The 24,116-nt window shown below is 45.9% G+C and overlaps 1 protein-coding gene across 7 annotated transcripts in view; it reads left to right on the plus strand.

The window, feature by feature from the left end:
• Positions 1 to 24,116, plus strand: part of LOC101128585 (protocadherin gamma-C4) — a 169,088-nt gene continuing 144,972 nt past the window's right edge. The window contains exons 1-2 of one of the 7 annotated variants that reach the window (XM_055389237.2): positions 1 to 3,099; positions 5,326 to 6,192. In XM_055389237.2, the coding sequence (XP_055245212.2) occupies positions 676 to 3,099; positions 5,326 to 5,400 (2,499 nt within the window). In that variant the 5' untranslated portion in view covers positions 1 to 675 and the 3' untranslated portion in view covers positions 5,401 to 6,192. Of the gene's footprint in view, positions 3,100 to 5,325; positions 6,193 to 6,710; positions 9,308 to 10,794; positions 14,206 to 14,827; positions 19,137 to 20,288; positions 23,329 to 24,116 lie in introns of those variants that run through there. The other 6 variants (XM_055389236.2, XM_004042679.5, XM_055389234.2 and 3 more) reach the window with 6 other exon arrangements.

Here is a 24,116-nt window from a genome sequence, read left to right on the forward strand (position 1 = left end):
AGAGTATAGAGAGGGAAAGGTCAAAGAGGAGGTGGATATCTTATCAAATAACCCTGATAAATGTAGTAAGTATAAGAATAAACACATTATCAAGGTTCAGTGGTGGAAGAACAAGTGGTGGTCATGTCTTTTAATAGTTGTGTTGGTCCTTAGGGCCAGTTCTTTGTTACTGTGTGTTTCTTAAACTGAACAATTCAAAACAGTTAACTCCACTATGTTTGAAGCAATATTGGTGGCATTAAGGTTAGCGCATGGATTCCCAAGAAAGATAACTTGAGGTGACACTGTTTAACATATATCAATTCAATTATGTTCAATCAACACTAGTCCTCTTATCTCTGACAAGAAGGATTTCAGGTCTTGGAAAATTCAAAAATAATAATGTGTCTGAGAGGATGCAGTAAACGGTTAGGCCTCTTAGTGTCGCTGTTGACCAATCAAGAAGGAGAACGCAGCTGGAGAACTAGTCCACCGTTTCCTTGCTCCTAAAATGCAAAGAACCAGCAAATCAGACTCAGAAGATCCGGGGCGGCTGCCAACCTCACCTCTTAGTCAACCAGCTGTTTGACCTGTGAATTAGGCCCGTAAAAGACTTCGTTTCTTGAGAAAATAAGATTGGAGTCCGTCGTAGGAAACTGGAACCGAATTCAGAGAAAGCGATTCACCGAAAAGGAAATGACCAATTGCCTGAGTTTCCGAAATGGCAGAGGACTGGCCCTGCTGTGCGCGCTCCTGGGGACGCTGTGCGAAACAGGATCCGGTCAGATCCGCTACTCGGTGTCTGAGGAGCTAGATAAAGGTTCCTTCGTGGGCAACATCGCTAACGACCTGGGGCTAGAGCCCCGGGAGCTGGCGGAGCGCGGAGTCCGCATCGTCTCCAGAGGTAGGACGCAGCTTTTCTCTCTGAATCCGCAAAGCGGCAGCTTGGTCACCGCGGAGAGGATAGACCGGGAGGAGCTCTGCGCTCAGATCCCGCTGTGTCTGGTAAAATTTAACATTCTGGTTGAGGATAAATTGAAAATTTTTGAAGTAGAAATAGAAATTAAAGATATTAATGATAATGCTCCTAATTTCCCAACAGAGGAATTGGAAATAAAAATTGGTGAACTAACGGTTCCTGGAACCCGATTTCCACTTAAAACTGCTTTTGACCCAGATGTAGGCATTAACTCCCTGCAGAACTACAAGCTTAGCCCCAATGACTACTTCTCCCTGGCTGTGAATAGCGTCTCTGAGGGGGCCAAGTATCCAGAGCTGGTGCTGGAGCGGGCCCTGGACCGTGAGAAAAAAGAAATTCACCAGCTTGTCCTGGTTGCCTGTGATGGTGGCGACCCTATCCACTCTGGCAACTTGCACATCCAAGTGATAGTCCTGGATGCAAATGACAACCCACCAATGTTTACTCAGCCTGAGTACCGTGTGACTGTTTGGGAGAACGTGCCTGTGGGTACCCGGCTGCTCACGGTGAATGCCACTGACCCTGATGAGGGATTCAACGCTCAAGTGTCTTATATTCTAGATAAAATGCCTAGGAAAATCGCTGAGATTTTCCATCTTAACTCAGTGAGTGGAGAAGTATCAATATTAAAAAGTCTAGATTATGAGGATGCCATGTTCTATGAAATTAAAATTGAAGCACAGGATGGACCAGGTCTTCTTTCAAGAGCCAAGATTCTAGTCACGGTTCTGGATGTGAATGACAATGCTCCAGAAATTACAGTCACGTCTCTCACAAGCTCAGTCCCAGAAGAGGGCACCGTTGGAAGAGAAATTGCTCTTATCGACGTGCATGACCGAGATTCTGGGCAGAATGGGCAGGTTGAAGTTTTTGTTCTGGGAAATCTGCCATTTAAGTTAGAAAAATCAATAGATCAGTATTACCGCTTAGTGACGGCCACATCCCTGGACCGCGAACAAATATCAGAATATAACATTAGTCTGAGAGCCTCAGATGGGGGAAGCCCGCCACTGTCCACAGAAACTCACATCACCCTGCATGTGATTGACATCAATGACAACCCACCCACCTTCCCTCATTTATCCTACTCCGCCTACATTCCAGAAAACAACCCCAGAGGAGCCTCCATCTTCTCAGTGACAGCCCAGGACCCAGATAGCAACAACAACGCCCGCATCACTTATGCATTAACCGAGGACACTCTCCAGGGGGCGCCCCTGTCCTCCTTCGTCTCTATCAACTCCAACACTGGCGTCCTATACGCGCTGCGATCCTTCGACTACGAGCAATTTAGAGACTTGAAGCTACTGGTGACAGCCAGCGACAGCGGGAACCCTCCACTCAGCAGCAACGTGTCGCTGAACCTGTTCGTGCTGGACCAGAACGACAACGCGCCCGAGATCCTGTACCCCGCCCTCCCCACAGATGGTTCTACCGGCGTGGAGCTGGCTCCCCGCTCCGCAGAGCCCGGCTACCTGGTGACCAAGGTGGTGGCGGTGGACAGAGACTCGGGCCAGAACGCCTGGCTGTCCTACAGCCTGCTCAAGGCCAGCGAGCCGGGACTCTTCTCGGTGGGTCTGCACACGGGCGAGGTGCGCACGGCACGCGCCCTGCTGGACAGAGACGCGCTCAAGCAGAGCCTCGTAGTGGCCGTCCAGGACCACGGCCAGCCCCCTCTCTCCGCCACTGTCACGCTCACCGTGGCCGTGGCCGACAGGATCCCCGACATCCTGGCCGACCTGGGCAGCCTCGAGCCCTCCGCCAAACCCAACGATTCGGACCTCACTCTGTACCTGGTGGTGGCGGTGGCCGCGGTCTCCTGCGTCTTCCTGGCCTTCGTCATCGTGCTGCTGGCGCACAGGCTGCGGCGCTGGCACAAGTCACGCCTGCTGCAGGCTTCGGGAGGCGGCTTGGCGAGTACGCCCGGCTCGCACTTTGTGGGCGTGGACGGGGTTCGGGCTTTCCTGCAGACCTATTCCCACGAGGTCTCCCTCACTGCGGACTCGCGGAAGAGCCACCTGATTTTCCCCCAGCCCAACTATGCGGACACGCTCATCAGCCAGGAGAGCTGTGAGAAAAGCGAGCCTCTTCTGATAACTCAGGATTTACTTGAAATGAAAGGAGATTCCAACCTACTTCAGGTGAGTTTATTTCTTTGATTATTAGGAACAAGTATGAGAATGTGGTTATTATAAAGCTTTAACACATATGTATTTGAGAAATAAAGCCATGAGGTTGTCATTAGTCCTTTGACTAAATATTCGTCCCCCTTTCTTTCTGGGCCTATAGTAGGACTGCACTCCCCGGTCTGGTTATGGTTGAGTGGGCTTAGGGAAAAAATAATACATCGTGAGTGGAAGTAAAGTGTCACTTCCTAGAGGAATCTGCCACTGTGAGAATTTTCAGATCTCTAAGTTACTATTTGAAATTGTGACTGCTCCTTCTACCTGGGTCCTTGAGTAACTATGATGAGAGAAACACAACACTGGTTTGTATACCTGTGATAAATAGGCCTTTTTCATTTTAAATCCCTGTGCTTTGGAGTTTGTCATTCCAAACTGTATAGCTTATCCTGATACATACAAGTAAAAATACATATGAATAAAAGATATTTTGTGCCCATGAAATTAAATTATGTTTGACTCCTTCCAAGACAGATGACACTCTTTTTTTCTTTCTCCTTCCTTCCTCTCTTTCCTCCTTCCTTCCTTCCTCTCACTCTTTCCTCCTTCCTTCCTTCCTCTCACTCTTTCCTCCTTCCTTCCTCTCTCTCTTTCCTCCTTCCTTCCTTCCTTCCTTCCTTCCTTCCTTCCTTCCTTCCTCCCTCTCTCTCTCTTTCTTTCTTTCTTTCTTGACAGGGTCTTACTTTGTCTGGAGTGCAGTGGCATGATCACGGCTCACTGCAGCCTTGACCTCCCAGACTCAAGTGATCCTCCCACCTCAACCTCCCGAGTAGCTGGGACTACAGGCACGAGCCACCCTCCCAGCTAATTTGTTTTTGTTTTTGTAGAGATGGGGCAATTGCTATGTTTCCCAGGCTGGTCTGAAATTCCTGACCTCAAGTGATCTACCCACGTCAGCCTCCCAAAGTACTGTGATTAGAGGCATGAGCCACCATGCCTGGCCTGTTATTCTTTTCATCTCAATAACATAAAAATTGGAGAACAAAAATGTAGAGGCTGGATGCAGTGGCTCATGCTGTAATCCCAGCACTTTGGGAGGCCGAGGCAGGTGGATCACTTGAAGTCAGGAGTTCAAGAACACCCTGGCCAACATGGTGAAACCCTGTCTCTACTAAAAATACAAAAATTAGCTGGGCATGGTGGTGGACGCCTGTAATCCAAGCTACTCGGGAAGCTGAGGCAGGAGAATTGCTTAAACCGAGGAGGCAGAAGTTGCAGAGAGCCAAAATTGGGCCACTGCACTCCAGCTGGGGCAATAGAGAGAGACTCCAACTCAAAAAAAAAAAAAAAAAAAAAAGTAGAGGCTGGTCAAATGGTTTTACCTATAGTGCCTGTTACATATGCCTAAAGTATATGCTTATGTGTATATTCATATTGATTTCAACATTTTGCCTGAGGGTGGAAAGTTCACCTAGCTAAATTATTATGAGCCTTGGAGTGGTATTTCTTGTCCTTGAGAAGGACATCAAAAACATGTAAAGGAATATGTCTCAGCCTCTGTGGGAGATTTCCAGACAATCTCTTCCAACAATGGAATAGAAGTCCCTTCTTTTGTCATGTTCTACAACTTTCTTGAGCCAGAAATTGTTGGCTTATTCTGCAATTTATGAAATTATTTTCACTCATGAAATCATATGAGAGTCATCCAAAATTAGACCAAAATATGTTTTATTAGAACTCAAACAAAAGAATAGATTCCTCCCTCAATATATTAGGAAAAGGCACATTTAAATGTATGAGACAACAGGGCCAGAACACAAACGCTGCAAGCAGAGTAAGGTGTATTCTCACTCAAACATGGAAATACATCACAGAATTTAAAAGGCCCATAGCCAGGGGAGGACTTCTGAGCCTAGGACTTCGAGACCTGTTGGGCAACATAGCATGACCCTGTCTCAAAAGAAAAAGGCACGTAACTTTTAACATATCATTTTTAGAAAAAAATGTTTACAGCATCAGTATCACTTTCCCTGTAAGGAGAAAAAAATTAGTTAGCTGTGTCAGGGGAAATTTGGATGCTCAAAGATAATTTCTAAGAATTCTATATGAAACATAGCCTACATATGTGTCATGAAAATACACTGAGATTATGGAACCCATACAATTCCACCTACTTGTACAGGTAATGGAAGATCTCAGACATCCCATTTTCACTAAAAAGGATTTATTTTTATTTTTTTGAAGAATGGGCAAGAATCCATTACAACAGAAAGGGAGGAGAAGTTCATAATAAAAGGAATGGAAAGTATAAAGGCATGATGCAAGGAAACAAGTGAAAAGGTATCTTAAGAAAACAGATAATAGGCTGTTTTGACTAGAGTATGAGTATGGGCGAGCACTGCAAAATAGTAGAATAAATTGTTGAGTTGGATCTCATTTGGTAATGCATTTGAAATAAAGGGATTTGCTTTGAACCAAGACTGGTTCTAAGCCTGGAACTACAGAATAAGTTCCAAAATTGGGTGTCTAAGAACTCTGAATACCTCTCCAATATTTACCAGTGGTCAAGTCAAACTCGTTTTGCTCATTAATGGTATAAGTCGGCTGGAGCTGAGAATTGGCATTATAGAGAATGTTTTTGAGACAGAGTCTTGCTCTGTCACCCAGGATGGACTTCAGTGGCATGATCTCAACTCACTGCAACCTCTGCCTCCTGAGTTAAGTGATTCTGCTGCCTCAACCTCCCGAGTAGCTGCGGTTACAGGTACCCGCCACCATGCCTGGATAATTTTTATTTTTTTAGTAGAGATGGCTTGCACCATGTTGGACAGGCTATTCTCAAACTCCTGACCTCATGTGTTCTTCCCACCTTGGCCTCCCAAAGTGCTGGGATCACAGGTCACTGCACCCAGCCTAGAGTATTTAATATACATTCATATAAAAAAGAAGCACTGGTTTCATAAAACAAATGTACATTATATGAGATTCCACTTCATAAAAGCATGTATGTGTACCCCAACACTAAATTGGCCCTTTTAACAAAATATCAGACTTTGTCCTACTTAACTGGAAAGATTATCTATATTTTATAAAGAAGAGAAATATCTTAACATAATAGTAAGGCTGTGATTTCCTCTTTTTTGCAAAAACTATCTTTGAAAAGTATTACTGAATTGATAACATATATATGGAGAGATTTAAAATACTAGATAAGGGAGCTTATTCCGATGAATTTACAGAAAGGTAGGTATTTTAGTCCACTAAAAATATAAATAAAAATTATCAATTCACTTATTTGGATACAGCAGTCATGCCAGAGTTTATAAATATAGTGAAATCACAGAAGATTTTTTTTTTGCCCCCAAAACTGAAAAAAATGGCAGTGTACCTTGTGAATTTTTAAAATGAAAAAAGAATAGGAAATGATGAAGACCCTTATTTGGTGATGACAAACTAGAAAACTGAAATGTAAAGGGGAAAATGTGAGTATGTGGTTCCTTCCAGCAAATTAAAGACAGGGTACATAGATTCAAGAGGTTGCGCTTTGAGGATAAAAAGCTGGGCCCTGTGCAGTTTTCCAAGACAACCTCTGGGCGCCGCTGTCGACCAAAAGGAAGTGAAGGCTTCTCAATTCTGCAGGAGCGTCAGGCAGGGTGCCTTCCTGCTTTGTCCGGTGCACTGAGCACAGACGCTGCTCCTGTTCACCCTCAAGCGCCTAACTAATAAGTCCTAAGCTCAAATCACAGAAGTCCAGGGTGCTGCCACTTCTTTTTGAAAAACATCCCAGAGGAAAGAAGCTCCGCGGAGAGTTCCTGAAATGCAGAGAGCCAGAGAAGCCGAAATGATGAAAAGTCAGGTACTGTTTCCCTTCCTGCTGTCTTTGTTCTGCGGGGCCATCTCCCAGCAGATCCGATACACGATTCCAGAGGAGCTAGCCAACGGCTCACGGGTGGGGAACCTTGCCAAGGATCTGGGGCTCAGTGTCCGGGAGTTGCCAACTCGAAAACTGCGGGTTAGTGCAGAGGATTATTTCAACGTTAGTTTGGAGAGCGGGGATTTGTTAGTGAACGGTAGGATAGATCGAGAGAAGATTTGCAGAAGGAAACTTGAGTGTGCACTAGAATTCGAAACGGTCGCTGAAAACCCAATGAATGTTTTCCACGTGGTTGTTGTAATCCAAGATATTAATGACAATGCACCACGTTTCGTGGCAAAAGGCATTGACTTAGAAATTTGTGAGTCAGCCTTACCCGGGGTAAAATTCTCTCTGGATTCTGCTCAAGATGCAGATGTGGAAGGCAATTCACTGAAGTTATACACCATCAACCCCAATCAATACTTCTCTCTGTCAACGAAGGAAAGTCCTGATGGAAGTAAATATCCGGAATTACTGCTGGAAAAACCTCTAGACAGGGAACATCAGAGCTCTCATCGCTTAATCCTGACCGCCATGGATGGCGGGGACCCGCCTCTAAGCGGCACCACCCATATCTGGATCCGAGTTACGGATGCCAATGATAATGCTCCCGTGTTTAGCCAGGAGGTATACAGGGTTAGCCTCCAAGAAAACGTACCGTGGGGAACCTCCGTGCTGAGGGTGATGGCCACAGACCAGGATGAGGGCATTAATGCAGAGATCACCTATGCCTTCCTCAATTCCCCAATAAGTACCAGCCTCTTCAATCTCAATCCAAATACTGGCGACATCACAACCAATGGCACATTGGATTTTGAAGAGACAAGCAGATATGTGTTGAGTGTGGAAGCTAAGGATGGAGGAGTACACACAGCTCACTGTAATGTTCAAATAGAAATTGTTGACGAGAATGACAATGCCCCAGAGGTGACATTCATGTCCTTCTCTAACCAGATTCCAGAGGATTCAGACCTTGGAACTGTAATAGCCCTCATAAAAGTGCGAGACAAGGATTCTGGGCAAAATGGCATGGTGACATGCTATATTCAGGAAGAAGTTCCTTTCAAATTAGAATCCACCTCGAAGAATTATTACAAGCTGGTGATTGCTGGAGCCCTAAACCGGGAGCAGACAGCAGACTACAACGTCACAATCATAGCCACCGACAAGGGCAAACCAGCCCTTTCCTCCAGGACAAGCATCACCCTGCACATCTCCGACATCAACGACAATGCACCTGTTTTCCATCAGGCCTCCTATGTGGTCCACGTGTCTGAGAACAACCCACCTGGCGCCTCCATTGCACAAGTAAGCGCCTCCGACCCGGATTTGGGACCCAACGGCAGAGTCTCCTACTCTATTCTGGCCAGTGACCTGGAGCCGCGGGAGCTGTTGTCCTACGTGTCCGTGAGCCCGCAGAGCGGGGTGGTGTTCGCGCAGCGCGCCTTCGACCACGAGCAGCTGCGCGCCTTCGAGCTCACGCTGCAGGCCAGGGACCAGGGCTCCCCCGCGCTCAGCGCGAACGTGAGCCTGCGCGTGTTGGTGGGTGACCTCAATGACAACGCGCCACGGGTGCTGTACCCCGCGCTGGGGCCTGATGGCTCCGCCCTCTTCGATATGGTGCCACGCGCCGCAGAGCCCGGCTACCTGGTGACCAAGGTGGTGGCGGTGGACGCAGACTCAGGACACAACGCTTGGCTGTCCTACCACGTGCTGCAGGCCAGCGAGCCCGGGCTCTTCAGCCTGGGGTTGCGCACGGGTGAGGTGCGCACAGCGCGTGCCTTGGGCGACAGGGACGCGGCCCGCCAGCGCCTGCTGGTCGCTGTGCGTGATGGAGGACAGCCGCCACTCTCCGCTACCGCCACGCTGCACCTAATCTTCGCAGATAGCCTGCAAGAGGTATTGCCAGACCTCAGCGACCGCCCTGAGCCCTCTGACCCCCAGACGGAACTGCAGTTTTACCTGGTGGTGGCCTTGGCCTTGATCTCAGTGCTCTTTCTCCTCGCGGTGATCCTAGCGATCGCCCTGCGCCTGCGACGTTCCTCCAGCCTCGACACTGAGGGCTGCTTTCAAACGGGTCTCTGCTCCAAGTCTGGGCCCGGGGTTCCTCCCAACCACAGCGAGGGGACTTTGCCCTATTCCTACAATCTATGTGTTGCCTCTCATTCTGCAAAGACAGAGTTTAATTTTCTCAGCCTGACACCGGAAATGGCTCCGCCTCAGGATCTGCTGTGTGATGATCCTTCTATGGTTGTATGTGCCAGTAATGAAGATCACAAAATCGCTTATGACCCTTCTTTGTCTTCGCACGTGAGTTTCTGCAAATCCAGTTAAATTTTATATATTGAGGCCGGGCGCGGTGGCTCAAGCCTGTAATCCCAGCACTTAACCAGGCTGAGGCAGGTGGATCACTTGAGGTCAGGAGTTTGAGACCAGCATAGCCAAAATGGTAAAACCCGGTCTACTAAAATTACAAAAATTAGTTGGGTGTGGTGGCACGCGCCTGTAGTCCCAGTTACTCAGGAAGCTGAGACAGGAGGATAGCTTGAGCCCGGGAGGTGGAGATTGTAGTGAGCCAAGAGTGTGCCACTGCACTCCAGCCTGGGTGATGGGAAGGAAACTCTGTCTAAAAAAACAAACAAACAAAAATTATATATTGCATTTTCTTCTCATTGGTGTATAAGTAATTTTGATTTTCTTTCATTGTTCTAGTGATGGTATCTACTGGGGGAGGGGGTACTAGATAGATGGAGATTGCTTTCTTGATTGCTCAGTAGTCTTGGCAATTTAATTTTCAATCTTTACTGTTGGCATTTCTGTATGGTTGGCAAATCTTGCTAAAGAGACCTGTTTCCTAGATGTTAACACTTAGTAATAGCAGTGCCTTTTCTTAGTTGATATGCAATACTATATTTTCAAGTCATTTTATTCTTAGCTCTTTATACATGTATTTAGAGTTCTTCCCACCCAAGTTAAAGTTTATGTTCATCTTCATCAATTACATTCTAGTTTGTCTTTTTGCAGCAACATGTATGTTTAATACAGCCTTCCAGTTATTAAGACTCTTAACACTTTGTCTCATCACAAGTAGCAAATATTGTCCAATTTTATATTTGCATCACTAACTTTGAGTCAATATTATTCCCACTCTATAATTTCAGTCAATGATATTTCATAATTTTCTTAACCATTCCTAAATTATTTATTTTCATGCCCTTTCTATTTTGTCTCTATTAAAACAAAGAATGTAATGAACATTTGGGTTTATAAAGCGTTTTCCATACTTCTTGTTTCTTTAGTGTAGATTTCTGAGGAATTAGTTAAATCTATAAACATGTTGAGATTTCTTTAATGCATACTGTCAAATTTATTTCCAAACATCTTATTTCACCTCTCAATCATCCGCAGTTTGTGTGGTCTTTGAGGATTGTGAAAAACACGTTTAATCTACTCTCTCAAAGTCTGAGGGTTTTTAAATTCTGTATAGCTAATGCCCTTTTGTATGAGTCATTTCTACTGCTAATTGTTAAGTGAGGAATAAGCTTAAGAACTGATGTACTGCTTTATCTCAAATTTTCACAGATTAGTAAATTACTGTAAGTATTCATAAGAAAGAAAGCGATGGCACATGCAATGATAATCCATGTTCGGCTACCAAAACATTTCCTTTTACTGGCCATTTCTAAAATGAGAGCTAAAGTAAAGTTAGAAATTGTAAAATAATACTGAATGTGTCATGTGAAAAAATCACTAAACTATTATCTGCACTTTATAGTTATTCAGTCTAACTTTTCTTTTTATTTCTTTTTTATTTTTAAGATCAGAGTTATTTACCCATTGTTTTAGGCTTTGCATTTGAACTGGTCATTCATGAAACATTGAAAGGTTTCATAAAAGTTACTACTCTATGAAAGGTATTGTTCTAAAGATTGAGAACACATTGTGAGCAAGATAGTCATATGCATAGCTTGTGGCCAAGAATCTACTGTACACAAAATTAAGGAGCAAATTCTCTTCCCAAACCTATTATCCTATTTGTCAATCTCATTTGTACAGGGTAAGGCTAACTCTTGAACAGTAGGTGAGTTTTTTGCAAGGGAATTGAAGCATTGTCCCCAGGTTCTAGAGGGTCAACTCATGTGGGGAAACTTGTTACTGCATAAATTGGGAATAAAGCCAGACCTCCAAGTTCCTGTCCCACTGTCTTTTCACTTATCTGTCTCATCCATTTTTCAAGTCCACCTTTGTCTTTAGGAGAGATAATTATGTCCCTCACACAATACGCTATACTGAGAATGGGCTGTGGGGATGAACAATGTGAAAACTGAAAAGAGGGAGAACACATCTTAGGAAAAAAATCGTCATATTTTCTCTAAGAAAATAAATAACTTCATAAATTTTATTGTACAGGAAGACTTGGATCATTCTTGAATTTTCATTGCAAATCAAAAACAGGAATTTGACTTTATTATCTTGGGAGAAATAGGAATAGAAAAGTGTATAAAAAATAAACTTTTTTTAACCAAGAATAAATTGCAGTAACAGGTTAAGACTCTGGGTGTCGCTGTTCACCAATCAGGGGGAAAAGACAAACCAGAAATTTAATCAGAATCACAAGATTTCTGCAGCACAAAGCACTGGCTCTGGAGCTTTATGAAAGCTTCAAGCGGAAGCCCTGAGAGCTCTGGCTGTGAATGCACTTTATTTTGGACCCAGAAGATCCTGGGGCTCCTCAGGCCTCGACAGAGGGAAAACCGAAGCACAGGCGACTCCGCGGCGGGGTTGTAATGGCGGCGCCTCCTGCTCGCCCAGACCACACCCGGCTGCTCCAGATCTGCCTTCTCCTGGGGGTTCTGGTGGAAATCAGGGCCGAACAGATCCGCTACTCGGTGTTTGAGGAGCAGGAAGAAGGCTCAGTGGTGGGCAACATCGCCAAGGACCTTGGGTTGGCGCCCCGGGAGCTGGCGGAGCGCGGAGTCCTCATCGTCTCCAGAGGTAGGACACAGCTTTTCGCCCTGAACCCGCGCAGCGGCACCTTGGTCACCGCGGGTAGGATAGACAGGGAGGAGCTCTGCGACAGATCTCCAAACTGTGTGACAAACCTGGAGATTCTTCTAGAAGATACAGTGAAGATTTTGCGGGTAGAGGTGGAAATAATCGATGTTAATGATAACCCACCCAGTTTTGGGACAGAACAGAGGGAAATAAAAGTTGCTGAAAATGAAAATCCTGGGACAAGATTTCCTCTTCCTGAAGCTTTTGATCCGGATGTAGGGGTAAACTCCCTGCAGGGTTACCAGCTCAACTCAAACGGTTACTTTTCCCTGGACGTGCAAAGCGGGGCCGATGGGATTAAGTACCCAGAGCTGGTGCTGGAACGCGCTCTAGACCGCGAGGAAGAGGCGGTTCACCACCTCGTTCTCACGGCCTTCGATGGAGGTGACCCGGTTCGCTCTGGCACTGCCAGGATTCTCATAATACTTGTGGATACCAACGATAATGCTCCCGTGTTCACTCAGCCCGAGTACCACGTAAGTGTTCGTGAGAACGTTCCTGTAGGCACTCGGCTACTCACCGTAAAAGCCACTGATCCAGATGAAGGAGCCAATGGAGACGTGACGTATTCTTTCCGGAAAGTAAGAGACAAAATATCACAGCTATTTCAGTTGAATTCTCTGAGTGGGGATATAACAATATTGGGGGATCTAGATTATGAGGACTCTGGATTCTATGACATAGATGTAGAAGCCCATGATGGGCCTGGTCTCCGAGCTAGAAGCAAGGTACTGGTGACAGTTCTGGATGAAAATGACAACGTACCAGAAGTCACAGTTACATCTCTCACCAGCTCAGTCCAGGAAACTTCTTCCCCGGGTACAGTAATTGCAGTTTTCAACGTGCATGACAGTGACTCAGGAGGAAATGGCCTAGTCACATGTTCTATTCCAGATAATCTGCCATTCACACTTGAAAAGACCTATGGAAATTATTATCGGTTGTTGACACACAGAACACTGGACAGGGAAGAAGTCTCAGAATATAACATCACTGTAACTGCCACTGACCAGGGAACTCCTCCACTGTCTACAGAAACTCATATTTCACTGCAGGTGATGGACGTCAATGACAACCCACCCACTTTCCCTCATGCTTCCTACTCTGCTTACGTTCCTGAAAACAACCCCAGAGGAGCCTCCATCTTATCTATGACTGCTCAAGACCCTGACAGTGGTGACAATGCCCGAATCACTTACTCCCTGGCCGAAGACACCTTCCAGGGTGCACCTCTGTCCTCCTATGTCTCCATCAACTCCAATACAGGGATCCTATATGCTCTTCGCTCCTTCGACTATGAGCAGTTTAGAGACCTGCAGCTACTGGTGACAGCCAGTGACAGTGGAGACCCTCCACTCAGCAGCAATGTGTCACTGAGCCTCTTTGTGCTGGACCAGAACGACAATGTCCCTGAGATCCTGTACCCCACCTTCCCTACGGATGGCTCCACTGGTGTGGAGCTGGCACCCCGCTCCGCAGATTCCGGCTACCTGGTGACCAAAGTGGTGGCAGTGGACAGAGACTCAGGTCAGAATGCCTGGCTGTCCTACCGCCTACTCAAGTCCAGCGAGCCGGGACTATTTGCAGTGGGGCTGCACACAGGCGAGGTGCGCACCGCACGGGCCCTGCTGGACAGAGACGCGCTCAAGCAGAGCCTTGTAGTGGTCGTCCAGGACCATGGCCAGCCCCCTCTCTCGGCCACCGTCGCACTCACTGTGGCTGTGGCCGACAGCATCCCAGATGTCCTGGCTGACTTGGGCGGCCTCAAGCCTTCAGCAGACCCAGACGACTCGGGCCTCACACTCTATCTCGTGGTGGCAGTGGCTGCTGTCTCCTGCGTCTTCCTGGCTTTTGTCACGGTGCTGCTAGCACTCAAGCTGAGACGCTGGCACAAGTCACGCCTGCTTCACGCTGAAGGCAGCAGGTTGGCAGGTGTGCCTGCCTCGCACTTTGTGGGCGTGGACGGGGTTCGGGCTTTCCTGCAGACCTATTCCCACGAGGTCTCCCTCACCGCGGACTCGCGGAAGAGTCACCTGATCTTCTCCCAGCCCAGCTATGCAGACACGCTCATCAGCCGGGAGAGTTGTGAGAAAAGCGAGCCTCTTCTGATAACTCAGGATTTAGTTGAAACAAAAGGAGACCCTAATCTTCAGGTGAGTCAATCTTATAATAGATCATACCACACTGAAATATAGACAAAGAGTTGTGTAAATGTCTCTCATTTTATATGTAATATATCAAATAAAGGTGCCTCTTTTAATATTTTATTGCTTTAAAGAAAACTGGTGGATGACCTTCCAATAATGATCAACAGTATTTACCACACAAAAATGTTGTTTATTACTTATCCTTTTTGGTCTTCATTCAGTTGTAGTTTCAGCCAGAATTTTCTAATTTTACAACTCTGAGCCACCTCATTTCCTTAAATTTCCTTTTCTGTGCTGGGTGTGGTGGCTCACACCTGTAATCCTAACACTTTGGGAGTGTGAGGAGGATGGATTGCCTGAGCTCAGGAGTTCGAGACCAGTCTGGGCAACATGGTGAAACCCAGTCTCTACTAAAATACAAAAAGTTAGCCAGGCGTGGTGGTGTGCACCTGTAGTCCCAGCTACCCTGGAGGCTGAGGCATGAGAATTGCTTGAATCTGGGAGGCAGAGGTTGCAACGAGCTGAGATCATGACACTGTACTCCAGCCTGGGCAACAGAGCAAGCCTCTGTCTCCAAAAAGTAAAATAAAATAAAGTAAAATAAAGAATAAATTTCCTTTTCCCTTAGGTGTTCCTGAAAAGATACAAGAGACCTGTGAAATAGAAGGCAATTGTGTAAATTCACATTTACAATATTCTTTCTCATGAAGCTATTGTTGGATCTGGACTGAGGGTTTTTTAATTTCCTATTTTCACACTGTACCATGCTTTGCTTGAAGTTTACTTTTCCTTCCTTGAAAGGGTATTTTGCATTATAACAGGCAACATCAATTTAAGAATACTGGCAATTTATGAGTTTAACTTTTAGATATAACTTTAACAGGATATTTTCTCAATGAACTGGTATATTTCAAATATTTTCTTGTTGCTGTTCTGAGATGCACCAGAAGTGACTATGTGTGATTCCTCTGGTGCACTCCTGTGATTATGAGAAATATTTCCAAGTTAATTTCAGTCATATTTAAGTAGACTCTAGGAGTAACTTTAATAATTTTTAAATTGCCTATCATGACATCACTATTGAGACTTTCTTGATTTCCAAGGAAAATATAAGTTTTTGGAGTCTTTTCTCTTTTCATCATGTGAGCCTCTTTCAAAGGTTGAGTTACTTGGGTTCTGGACTGATATGATTTACGCTGCTTAGTAAGGTGGCCTCATCCCTATTGCTACAAATTGCTTTCAGATATTTCTGTCATCATGTGGCTCTGGGATTATTTTATATGAGGGAAAATATTTTGTGTGTAGGGGATATACAACACTTTTGTTCTTTGTGCTTTCATTTAGTTCTGTGAGAATTCAAAATTCATGAATGCATATGCTTACACAAATTAGTGTAATTTGATAACTGGAAGTTGTAGCGATAGACTGTGGAATATGCCTTAATTTGACTTACAAAGGAGAGTTTTAGTTTCTACATGGTTTTGTATTCATAGAAAGTTGTGGTGCAATACATAGAGTAAGCTGGAATATGATATGATGCAGTTACCTGGCTTGGGGAGCAGAAAGCAGAAATAACAAGTGAATGTTGAGAGACAACTTACATCTGAGGAGAGATTGTTTAAAGTAATTAAGCCATAAAATATAATTTGGAAATGCTCAATTGGTCTGAAACTATGTCAAGCATATTCAGGTATTGGCATTAGGAATATGTTCCAGAATGAGAGTGCCACATGTTTTAAAGGCCTAGGAAAGCAGTAGATAATTTATAACCTAAAATCAAATTTTTTTAAAAATGTGTTTTTGTTAGAATGGGCAGTGGGTTTCTTTTAGCAAATAACAATTTTGATTAAACAAATTGTTGTATATTCATATTACCGACTACTAGATAACTATATTATGGGCCACTAGATAACTATAAGAAATAAATAGGAAAGCTCTCTATGTACCGATATGATCTTTAAGATATAACAAATAAAAAAGCAATGTGCAGAATATGGTATGTTGTATGCTTACATTTGTGTAAAGAAGGAGACAGAATATTTATAAAAATCCGTTGCACTATACAAGGCATATCTCCGGAAGGATACCTAAGAAAGTTTAACACTCATTTCCCCTGTGAAAGCATTTCTCCTCATCTAAAGCAGGGATGAAAGGAAGAACCTATGCTGAATGCATCTTTTGAATTTGGAACTATATGAATATTTCACATATTTTAAAACAAATGAAGACTTTATAAATTAAAAAAGAAAAGAAAAAAAAGTTCTTAGCAAACATTGACAAGCCATTAGTGCAGTTTCCTGAGAAAACCTCTGAGCGTCGCTGTTGGCCAAAAGAACGAAGAGAAGCGTTTGGGAGCCTCTTAGAGGGGAACTTCCTGCACAAACCAACCACACAGAGAAGGCCAGTATAGATTCGGAAACAGAAAACAAAAGCAGGAAAAGTGACCTTAGCCCGGATTCTGCCATCCCCGGAAGGCTTATTCCTCCTATGGGCAAAGGAGCAAAGGGAGCCAAAAGATGAAGGCGAGCTCAGGGAGGTGCGGGCTGGTGCGGTGGCTGCAGGTACTGTTGCCCTTCCTGTTGTCTTTGTTCCCCGGGGCTCTCCCAGACCAGATCCGCTATTCAATTCCAGAGGAGCTGGCCAAAAACTCGGTCGTAGGAAACCTCGCCAAGGATCTGGGGCTCAGCGTCCGAGACTTGCCAGCCCGGAAGCTGCGGGTTAGCGCGGAGAAGGAATATTTCACAGTAAACCCAGAAAGCGGAGACTTACTTGTGAGTGACAGAATAGACCGAGAACAGTTATGCGGGAAGCAGCCTCTGTGTGTTCTGGATTTCGATACTGTCGCTGAAAATCCACTAAATATTTTCTACATAGCAGTAAATGTGCAGGATATAAATGATAATACCCCGCTATTCAAACAGACTAAGATTAATTTAAAAATTGGCGAATCCACTAAGCCAGGTACAACATTTCCACTTGACCCAGCCCTGGATTCAGATGTTGGTCCTAATTCACTACAAAGATACCACCTTAGTGACAACGAGTACTTTGATCTCGCTGAGAAACAGACTCCAGATGGTCGTAAATATCCTGAGTTGATGCTAAAACATTCTCTGGACAGAGAAGAGCACAGTTTACATCAATTGGTCCTCACAGCTGTGGATGGCGGAGACCCACCTCAAAGTGGCACGACCCAAATCCGAATCAAAGTCACGGATGCCAACGATAACCCTCCAGTGTTCAGCCAGGATGTGTACAGGGTCACCCTGAGGGAGGACGTGCCGCCGGGCTTCTTTGTGCTTCAAGTGACAGCCACCGACCGGGATGAAGGCATAAACGCAGAGATCACCTACTCCTTTCATAATGTGGACGAACAAGTGAAACACTTTTTCAACTTAAATGAAAAAACAGGAGAAATCACGACAAAGGATGATTTGGATTTTGAGATTGCAAGTAGTTACACTCTGAGTATCGAAGCAAAAGATCCTGGAGATCTAGCAGCCCACTGCAGTATCCAAGTTGAAATTCTTGATGACAACGATTGTGCACCTGAAGTTATTGTGACTTCAGTATTTACTCCCCTACCGGAGGATTCGCCACCAGGAACAGTCATCGCCTTGATAAAAACGAGAGACAGAGACTCTGGAGAAAATGGAGAAGTTTACTGCCAAGTGTTGGGAAATGCCAAGTTTATTTTGAAATCTTCCTCAAAGAACTATTACAAACTAGTGACAGACGGCGCTCTGGACCGGGAGGAGATCCCAGAATACAATCTCACCATCACAGCCACTGACGGGGGCAAGCCGCCCCTCTCCTCCAGCATAATTGTCACCCTGCACATCTCCGACGTCAACGATAATGCCCCAGTTTTCCAACAGACTTCCTACATGGTTCACGTGGCAGAGAACAATCCTCCTGGCGCCTCTATCGCTCAAATCAGTGCCTCTGACCCTGACTTGGGCCCCAATGGCCAAGTTTCCTACTCCATCGTAGCGAGCGACCTGAAGCCGCGGGAGATTTTATCCTACGTGTCCGTGAGCGCACAGAGCGGGGTGGTGTTCGCGCAGCGCGCCTTCGATCATGAGCAGCTGCGCGCCTTCGAGCTCACGCTGCAGGCCCGCGACCAGGGCTCGCCCTCGCTCAGCGCCAACGTGAGCCTGCGCGTGTTAGTGGGCGACCTCAATGACAATGAGCCACGGGTGCTGTACCCCGCGCTGGGGCCTGATGGCTCCGCCCTCTTCGATATGGTGCCACGCTCCGCAGAGCCTGGCTACCTGGTGACCAAGGTGGTGGCGGTGGACGCAGACTCAGGACACAACGCTTGGCTGTCCTACCACGTGCTGCAGGCCAGCGAGCCCGGGCTCTTCACCCTGGGGCCGCGCACGGGTGAAGTGCGCACAGCGCGTGCCTTGGGCGACAGGGACGCGGCCCGCCAGCGCTTGCTGGTCGCTGTGCGTGATGGAGGACAGCCGCCACTCTCCGCCACCGCCACGCTGCACCTAATCTTCGCAGATAGCCTGCAAGAGGTATTGCCAGACCTCAGCGACCGCCCTGAGCCCTCTGACCCCCAGACGGAACTGCAGTTTTACCTGGTGGTGGCCTTGGCCTTGATCTCAGTGCTCTTCTTCCTCGCGGTGATTCTGGCAATCTCCCTGCGCCTGCGACGCTCTTCCAGGTCAGATGCTTGGGACTGCTTTCAGCCTGGTCTCACCTCCAAGCCTGGACCTGGGGTTCTCCCCAATTACAGTGAGGGAACATTGCCCTATTCCTACAACCTGTGTGTTGCCTCACAATCAGCCAAGACAGAGTTCAATTTTCTGAACATAACCCCGGAATTGGTTCCCGCGCAAGATCTCCTCTGTGACAATGCCTCTTGGGAACAAAATACAAATCATGGAGCCGCTGGGGTCCCTTTTGCCTCAGATACTACTTTGAAGGTAAGCTTTAATTAATTTATTTTCACTTCTGGTTTTATTGTTTCACCTAATTTGGGTAGGAAGTTCCACTGCGTATTTCTTTGTCTGTGAGTTAGATTTGGCCAATGTTGTGCCTTAATTATCTTAATCTTATCTAACTGAATTTTAAGTGTTTTCTCTCTGAAGTGTGAGATTTATTTACCCATGATTGCAAACCTTTATCACATGAGATATTGCACTGTATTTCTTTTTCTTCCTCATCTTTACATTACTTCTCTCTGCAGATTTGTTGCTATTGAGACTTTAGGCAATTACTTTCACCTTTAGGCTCTTTGTTATTCAAATTTTAGTTTTACTTCCTCTTAGAATCATAGTACTTCAGAGTAAAGAGAGTCTTCATTTTAGTAGTCTTTGGAAATTGGGAACCAAAGAAGAAAGACTTTTGCATAATGGCATGGCTTGTTAATCACAGGGCATGGGCAGGACATTGTCCCATTGACTTGAAGACCAACACTCAGTAAGCTAAATGTCTTGGAATCACAAATGTATTTCTAAAGGACAGGCAATGTTTGAGGTCTGAGGTGTCTGCTAGAAAGAGTGCATTTAACAAATGTGAGAAATCATTCTCTAACATGCATTTTAACAAATTGCTCTTGAGAAAAACTACACATTGAGAAAAATCTTACAACCTATGTTCACATCATTTTCTACAAAATATTACTTAAAACTTTGCCTTTGAATTTCCTAATTATATAGAATTTTTATTTTCTTAGTTTTCTATGAAAGTGTTATTAAATAAAATGACTTTCTGAAATGTCCATTTTTTTTCAATCAAGAGGTTTTTCTATTTCTGTTGTCATATAAAGATGATAGCAGTAAATATCTGTCTCAACATAGAAAGGTCACTCAGTACTGCTCGACAAGTATCTGGTCATGCTTTCCTGCACGGATGATGAAATAAAACCCCATCCTCCACAGTTACTATACTGGTTGTCACTGGAACTACAAATATTTGAACATGGTAATAGAAAAACATAAAAATGCATAGTTAACCCAACTCAAACGCTGTCTGAGATAGTGGAGAGACTTTCTCAAAGTCCTCACAAGTAACAAAGATCTTTATTTCTTCTGCATATGACAGCTAATACAACTTACATAAATCAGTAGGCCTGTTTGGAAAGGTGCATGGAGAACTGGCTTTGTTTCCTTGGTATTCTTATATGCAAATAAGCACGTTTTACTAAATTTATCCTAATAAAGAGATGAAATCTTGAATCCTACAAAGGTAAGAATTTGAATGTCCCAATTTAATGGACTATAGATAAGAGGTAAATAAAGGACATAGGCTCCCCCAATGACGCATTAAATAAAATTTTTGTAAGGTATTGAAATCTAATAATCATATTGATCTCAGGGATTGTGGAAGTCTTGCTATTCAGGATTAAAGCTTAATTAACGGTCATAAACAACGCTACACAGTTAAACATTAAGGATATGGCAACATTATTAGAAATAAAATTATAACTAAACTTAGGAGAAATAAAAATGGAATTTGGTGCAGTCACTGGTTAGGACTCTGAGCGTCGCTGTTGACCAAAGTGGGAAAGAAGCTGCCGCAGAGGCGACCCGACTCTGCTCCCTCCATACTAAACACACAGACCAGACAAGCTCCTACGAAAAGCCAACCCTCCACGCCCATTTTCGTCAGGGAATATGTACCCATCGGCTTTAGATAAATAAGGAAACAGCAGGCTGAACCAGAACTAAGAGAAAATTGGGCAGAGAGAAGGCAATGGCGAGTCCACCTAGGGGCTGGGGCTGCGGAGAGCTGCTGCTGCCCTTCATGCTCCTGGGGACGCTGTGCGAGCCAGGATCCGGGCAGATCCGCTACTCGATGCCAGAGGAGCTGGACAAAGGCTCCTTCGTCGGCAACATAGCCAAGGACCTTGGGCTGGAGCCCCAGGAGCTGGCGGAGCGCGGAGTCCGCATCGTCTCCAGAGGTAGGACGCAGCTTTTTGCGCTGAACCCGCGAAGCGGCAGCTTGGTCACCGCGGGCAGGATAGACCGGGAGGAGCTCTGCGCTCAGAGCCCGCTGTGTGTGGTGAACTTTAACATCTTCGTTGAGAACAAAATGAAAATTTATGGAGTACAAGTAGAAATAATTGATATTAATGATAACTTCCCGCGTTTCCGGGATGAAGAGTTAAAAGTAAAAGTTAATGAAAATGCGGCTGCAGGGACAAGGTTAGTGCTTCCCTTCGCGCGGGATGCGGATGTGGGTGTGAACTCCCTCCGGAGTTATCAGCTCAGCTCCAATCTGCACTTCTCTCTGGATGTGGTAAGCGGAACTGATGGACAAAAGTATCCGGAGCTGGTGTTGGAACAGCCCCTAGACCGCGAGAAAGAGACTGTTCACGACCTCCTCCTCACAGCTTTAGATGGCGGAGACCCGGTACTCTCCGGCACCACGCACATCCGTGTTACGGTCCTCGACGCAAACGACAATGCGCCCCTGTTCACCCCATCCGAGTACAGCGTGAGTGTTCCAGAGAACATACCTGTGGGCACTCGGCTGCTCATGCTAACCGCCACGGATCCAGATGAGGGAATAAACGGGAAATTGACCTACTCTTTTCGCAATGAAGAAGAAAAAATTTCGGAGACTTTCCAACTTGATTCCAACCTGGGGGAAATCTCAACTCTACAATCACTGGACTATGAAGAATCCAGATTCTACCTCATGGAAGTGGTAGCTCAGGATGGAGGCGCTCTTGTTGCCAGCGCTAAGGTGGTGGTCACAGTACAGGACGTGAATGACAATGCCCCCGAAGTGATCCTCACCTCTCTGACCAGTTCGCTCTCTGAAGACTGTCTTCCCGGAACTGTAATCGCGCTGTTTAGCGTACATGATGGTGATTCTGGAGAAAATGGTGAGATTGCATGCTCTATTCCTAGGAACTTGCCTTTTAAATTGGAGAAGTCAGTTGATAATTACTATCACCTATTAACAACTAGAGACCTGGACAGAGAAGAGACTTCAGATTATAATATCACTTTAACCGTCATGGACCATGGAACCCCGCCGCTCTCTACAGAAAGCCACATCCCCTTGAAAGTAGCAGACGTTAATGACAACCCACCCAATTTCCCTCAAGCCTCCTACTCCACCTCTGTCCCAGAAAACAATCCCAGAGGTGTCTCTATCTTCTCTGTGACAGCCCATGACCCCGACAGCGGCGACAACGCTCGAGTCACCTACTCCCTGGCTGAAGACACATTTCAGGGGGCGCCCTTGTCCTCCTATGTATCCATTAACTCTGACACCGGTGTCCTGTATGCGCTGAGATCCTTCGACTATGAGCAGTTGAGAGACCTACAGTTGTGGGTGACAGCCAGAGACAGTGGAAACCCTCCACTTAGCAGCAACGTGTCGCTGAGCTTGTTTGTGCTGGACCAGAACGACAATACGCCCGAGATCCTGTACCCCGCCCTCCCCACAGACGGTTCCACGGGCGTGGAGCTGGCGCCTCGCTCCGCAGAACCTGGCTACCTGGTGACCAAGGTGGTAGCGGTGGACAAAGATTCAGGCCAGAACGCCTGGCTGTCCTACCGCCTGCTTAAGGCCAGCGAGCCAGGACTCTTTGCAGTTGGGCTGCACACGGGCGAGGTGCGCACAGCGCGAGCCCTGCTGGACAGAGACGCGCTCAAGCAGAGCCTCGTGGTGGCCGTCGAAGACCATGGCCAGCCCCCTCTGTCAGCCACCGTCACGGTCACCGTTGCCGTGGCCGACAGGATCCCTGACATCCTGGCTGACCTAGGCAGTATCAAGACCCCCATTGACCCTGAGGATCTGGACCTCACACTCTATCTTGTGGTGGCAGTGGCTGCAGTCTCCTGCGTCTTCCTGGCCTTCGTCATCGTGCTGCTGGTGCTCAGACTGAGGCGCTGGCACAAGTCACGCCTGCTTCAGGCTGAAGGCAGCAGGTTGGCAGGTGTGCCCGCCTCGCACTTTGTGGGCGTGGATGGGGTTCGGGCTTTCCTGCAGACCTATTCCCACGAGGTCTCCCTCACCGCGGACTCGAGGAAGAGTCACCTGATCTTTCCCCAGCCCAACTATGCAGACACGCTCCTTAGTGAAGAGAGCTGTGAGAAAAGCGAACCTCTTCTGATGTCTGATAAGGTAGATGCAAACAAAGAAGAACAGCGAGTTCAGGTTAGTTTTCTCTTTCGGTAAGGATGACCAGAACATTTTCATTTGTTTCCTTTTTCATGTTTCTGTCATATTCAGAATCAGCTAGTTATGTAAATAGTGGAAAATTATTTGCTGTATTGGAGATTAATTTTTTTATATAATTCTTGCTTTCTCCATTTGTTTTCAAATTCTGTTTTGGGAAGTCTAGCTGATATCTGTAGACTTAAGTGAAACAAATATCTTAAAGGAAAGTGGTTAAATATAATCATTTTACCCAAATATTTTGTTATATTGGAACTGCAGTTCTATTAATAGAAAAGATGTTTTATTTATTCAAATTGTTAGATATATTGTTCTCTTTTGAGTGTCTGCCTAGACACCATTAGTGAATGTGTTTTGGAAAGGATAATGTATAGGACTGATATTTTAGTCTACCTGAAATTTGTTTAAGGAAATAATTTACAGTATTTACATAAATCAGTGGAAAGGTACAGAGAACTTCTGGGTCATAAATATCAGAAAAGAGGCCGGGCGCGGTGGCTGACGCCTGTAATCCCAGCACTTTGGGAAGCTGAGGTGGGCGGATCACGAGGTCAGGAGATCGAGATCATCCTGGCTAACACGGTGAAACCCTGTCTCTACTAAAAATACAAAAAATTAGCCGGGCGTGGTGGCAGGCGCCTGTAGTCCCAGCTACTCGGAAGGCTGAGGCAGGAGAATGGCGTGAACCCGGGAGGCGGAGCTTGCAGTAAGCCGAGATCGCGCCACTGCACTCCAGCCTGGGAGACAGAGCGAGACTCCGTCTCAAA

Source organism: Gorilla gorilla, chromosome 4, assembly GCF_029281585.2.
Source record: "Gorilla gorilla gorilla isolate KB3781 chromosome 4, NHGRI_mGorGor1-v2.1_pri, whole genome shotgun sequence".
NCBI classification, from domain to species: domain Eukaryota; kingdom Metazoa; phylum Chordata; class Mammalia; order Primates; family Hominidae; genus Gorilla; species Gorilla gorilla.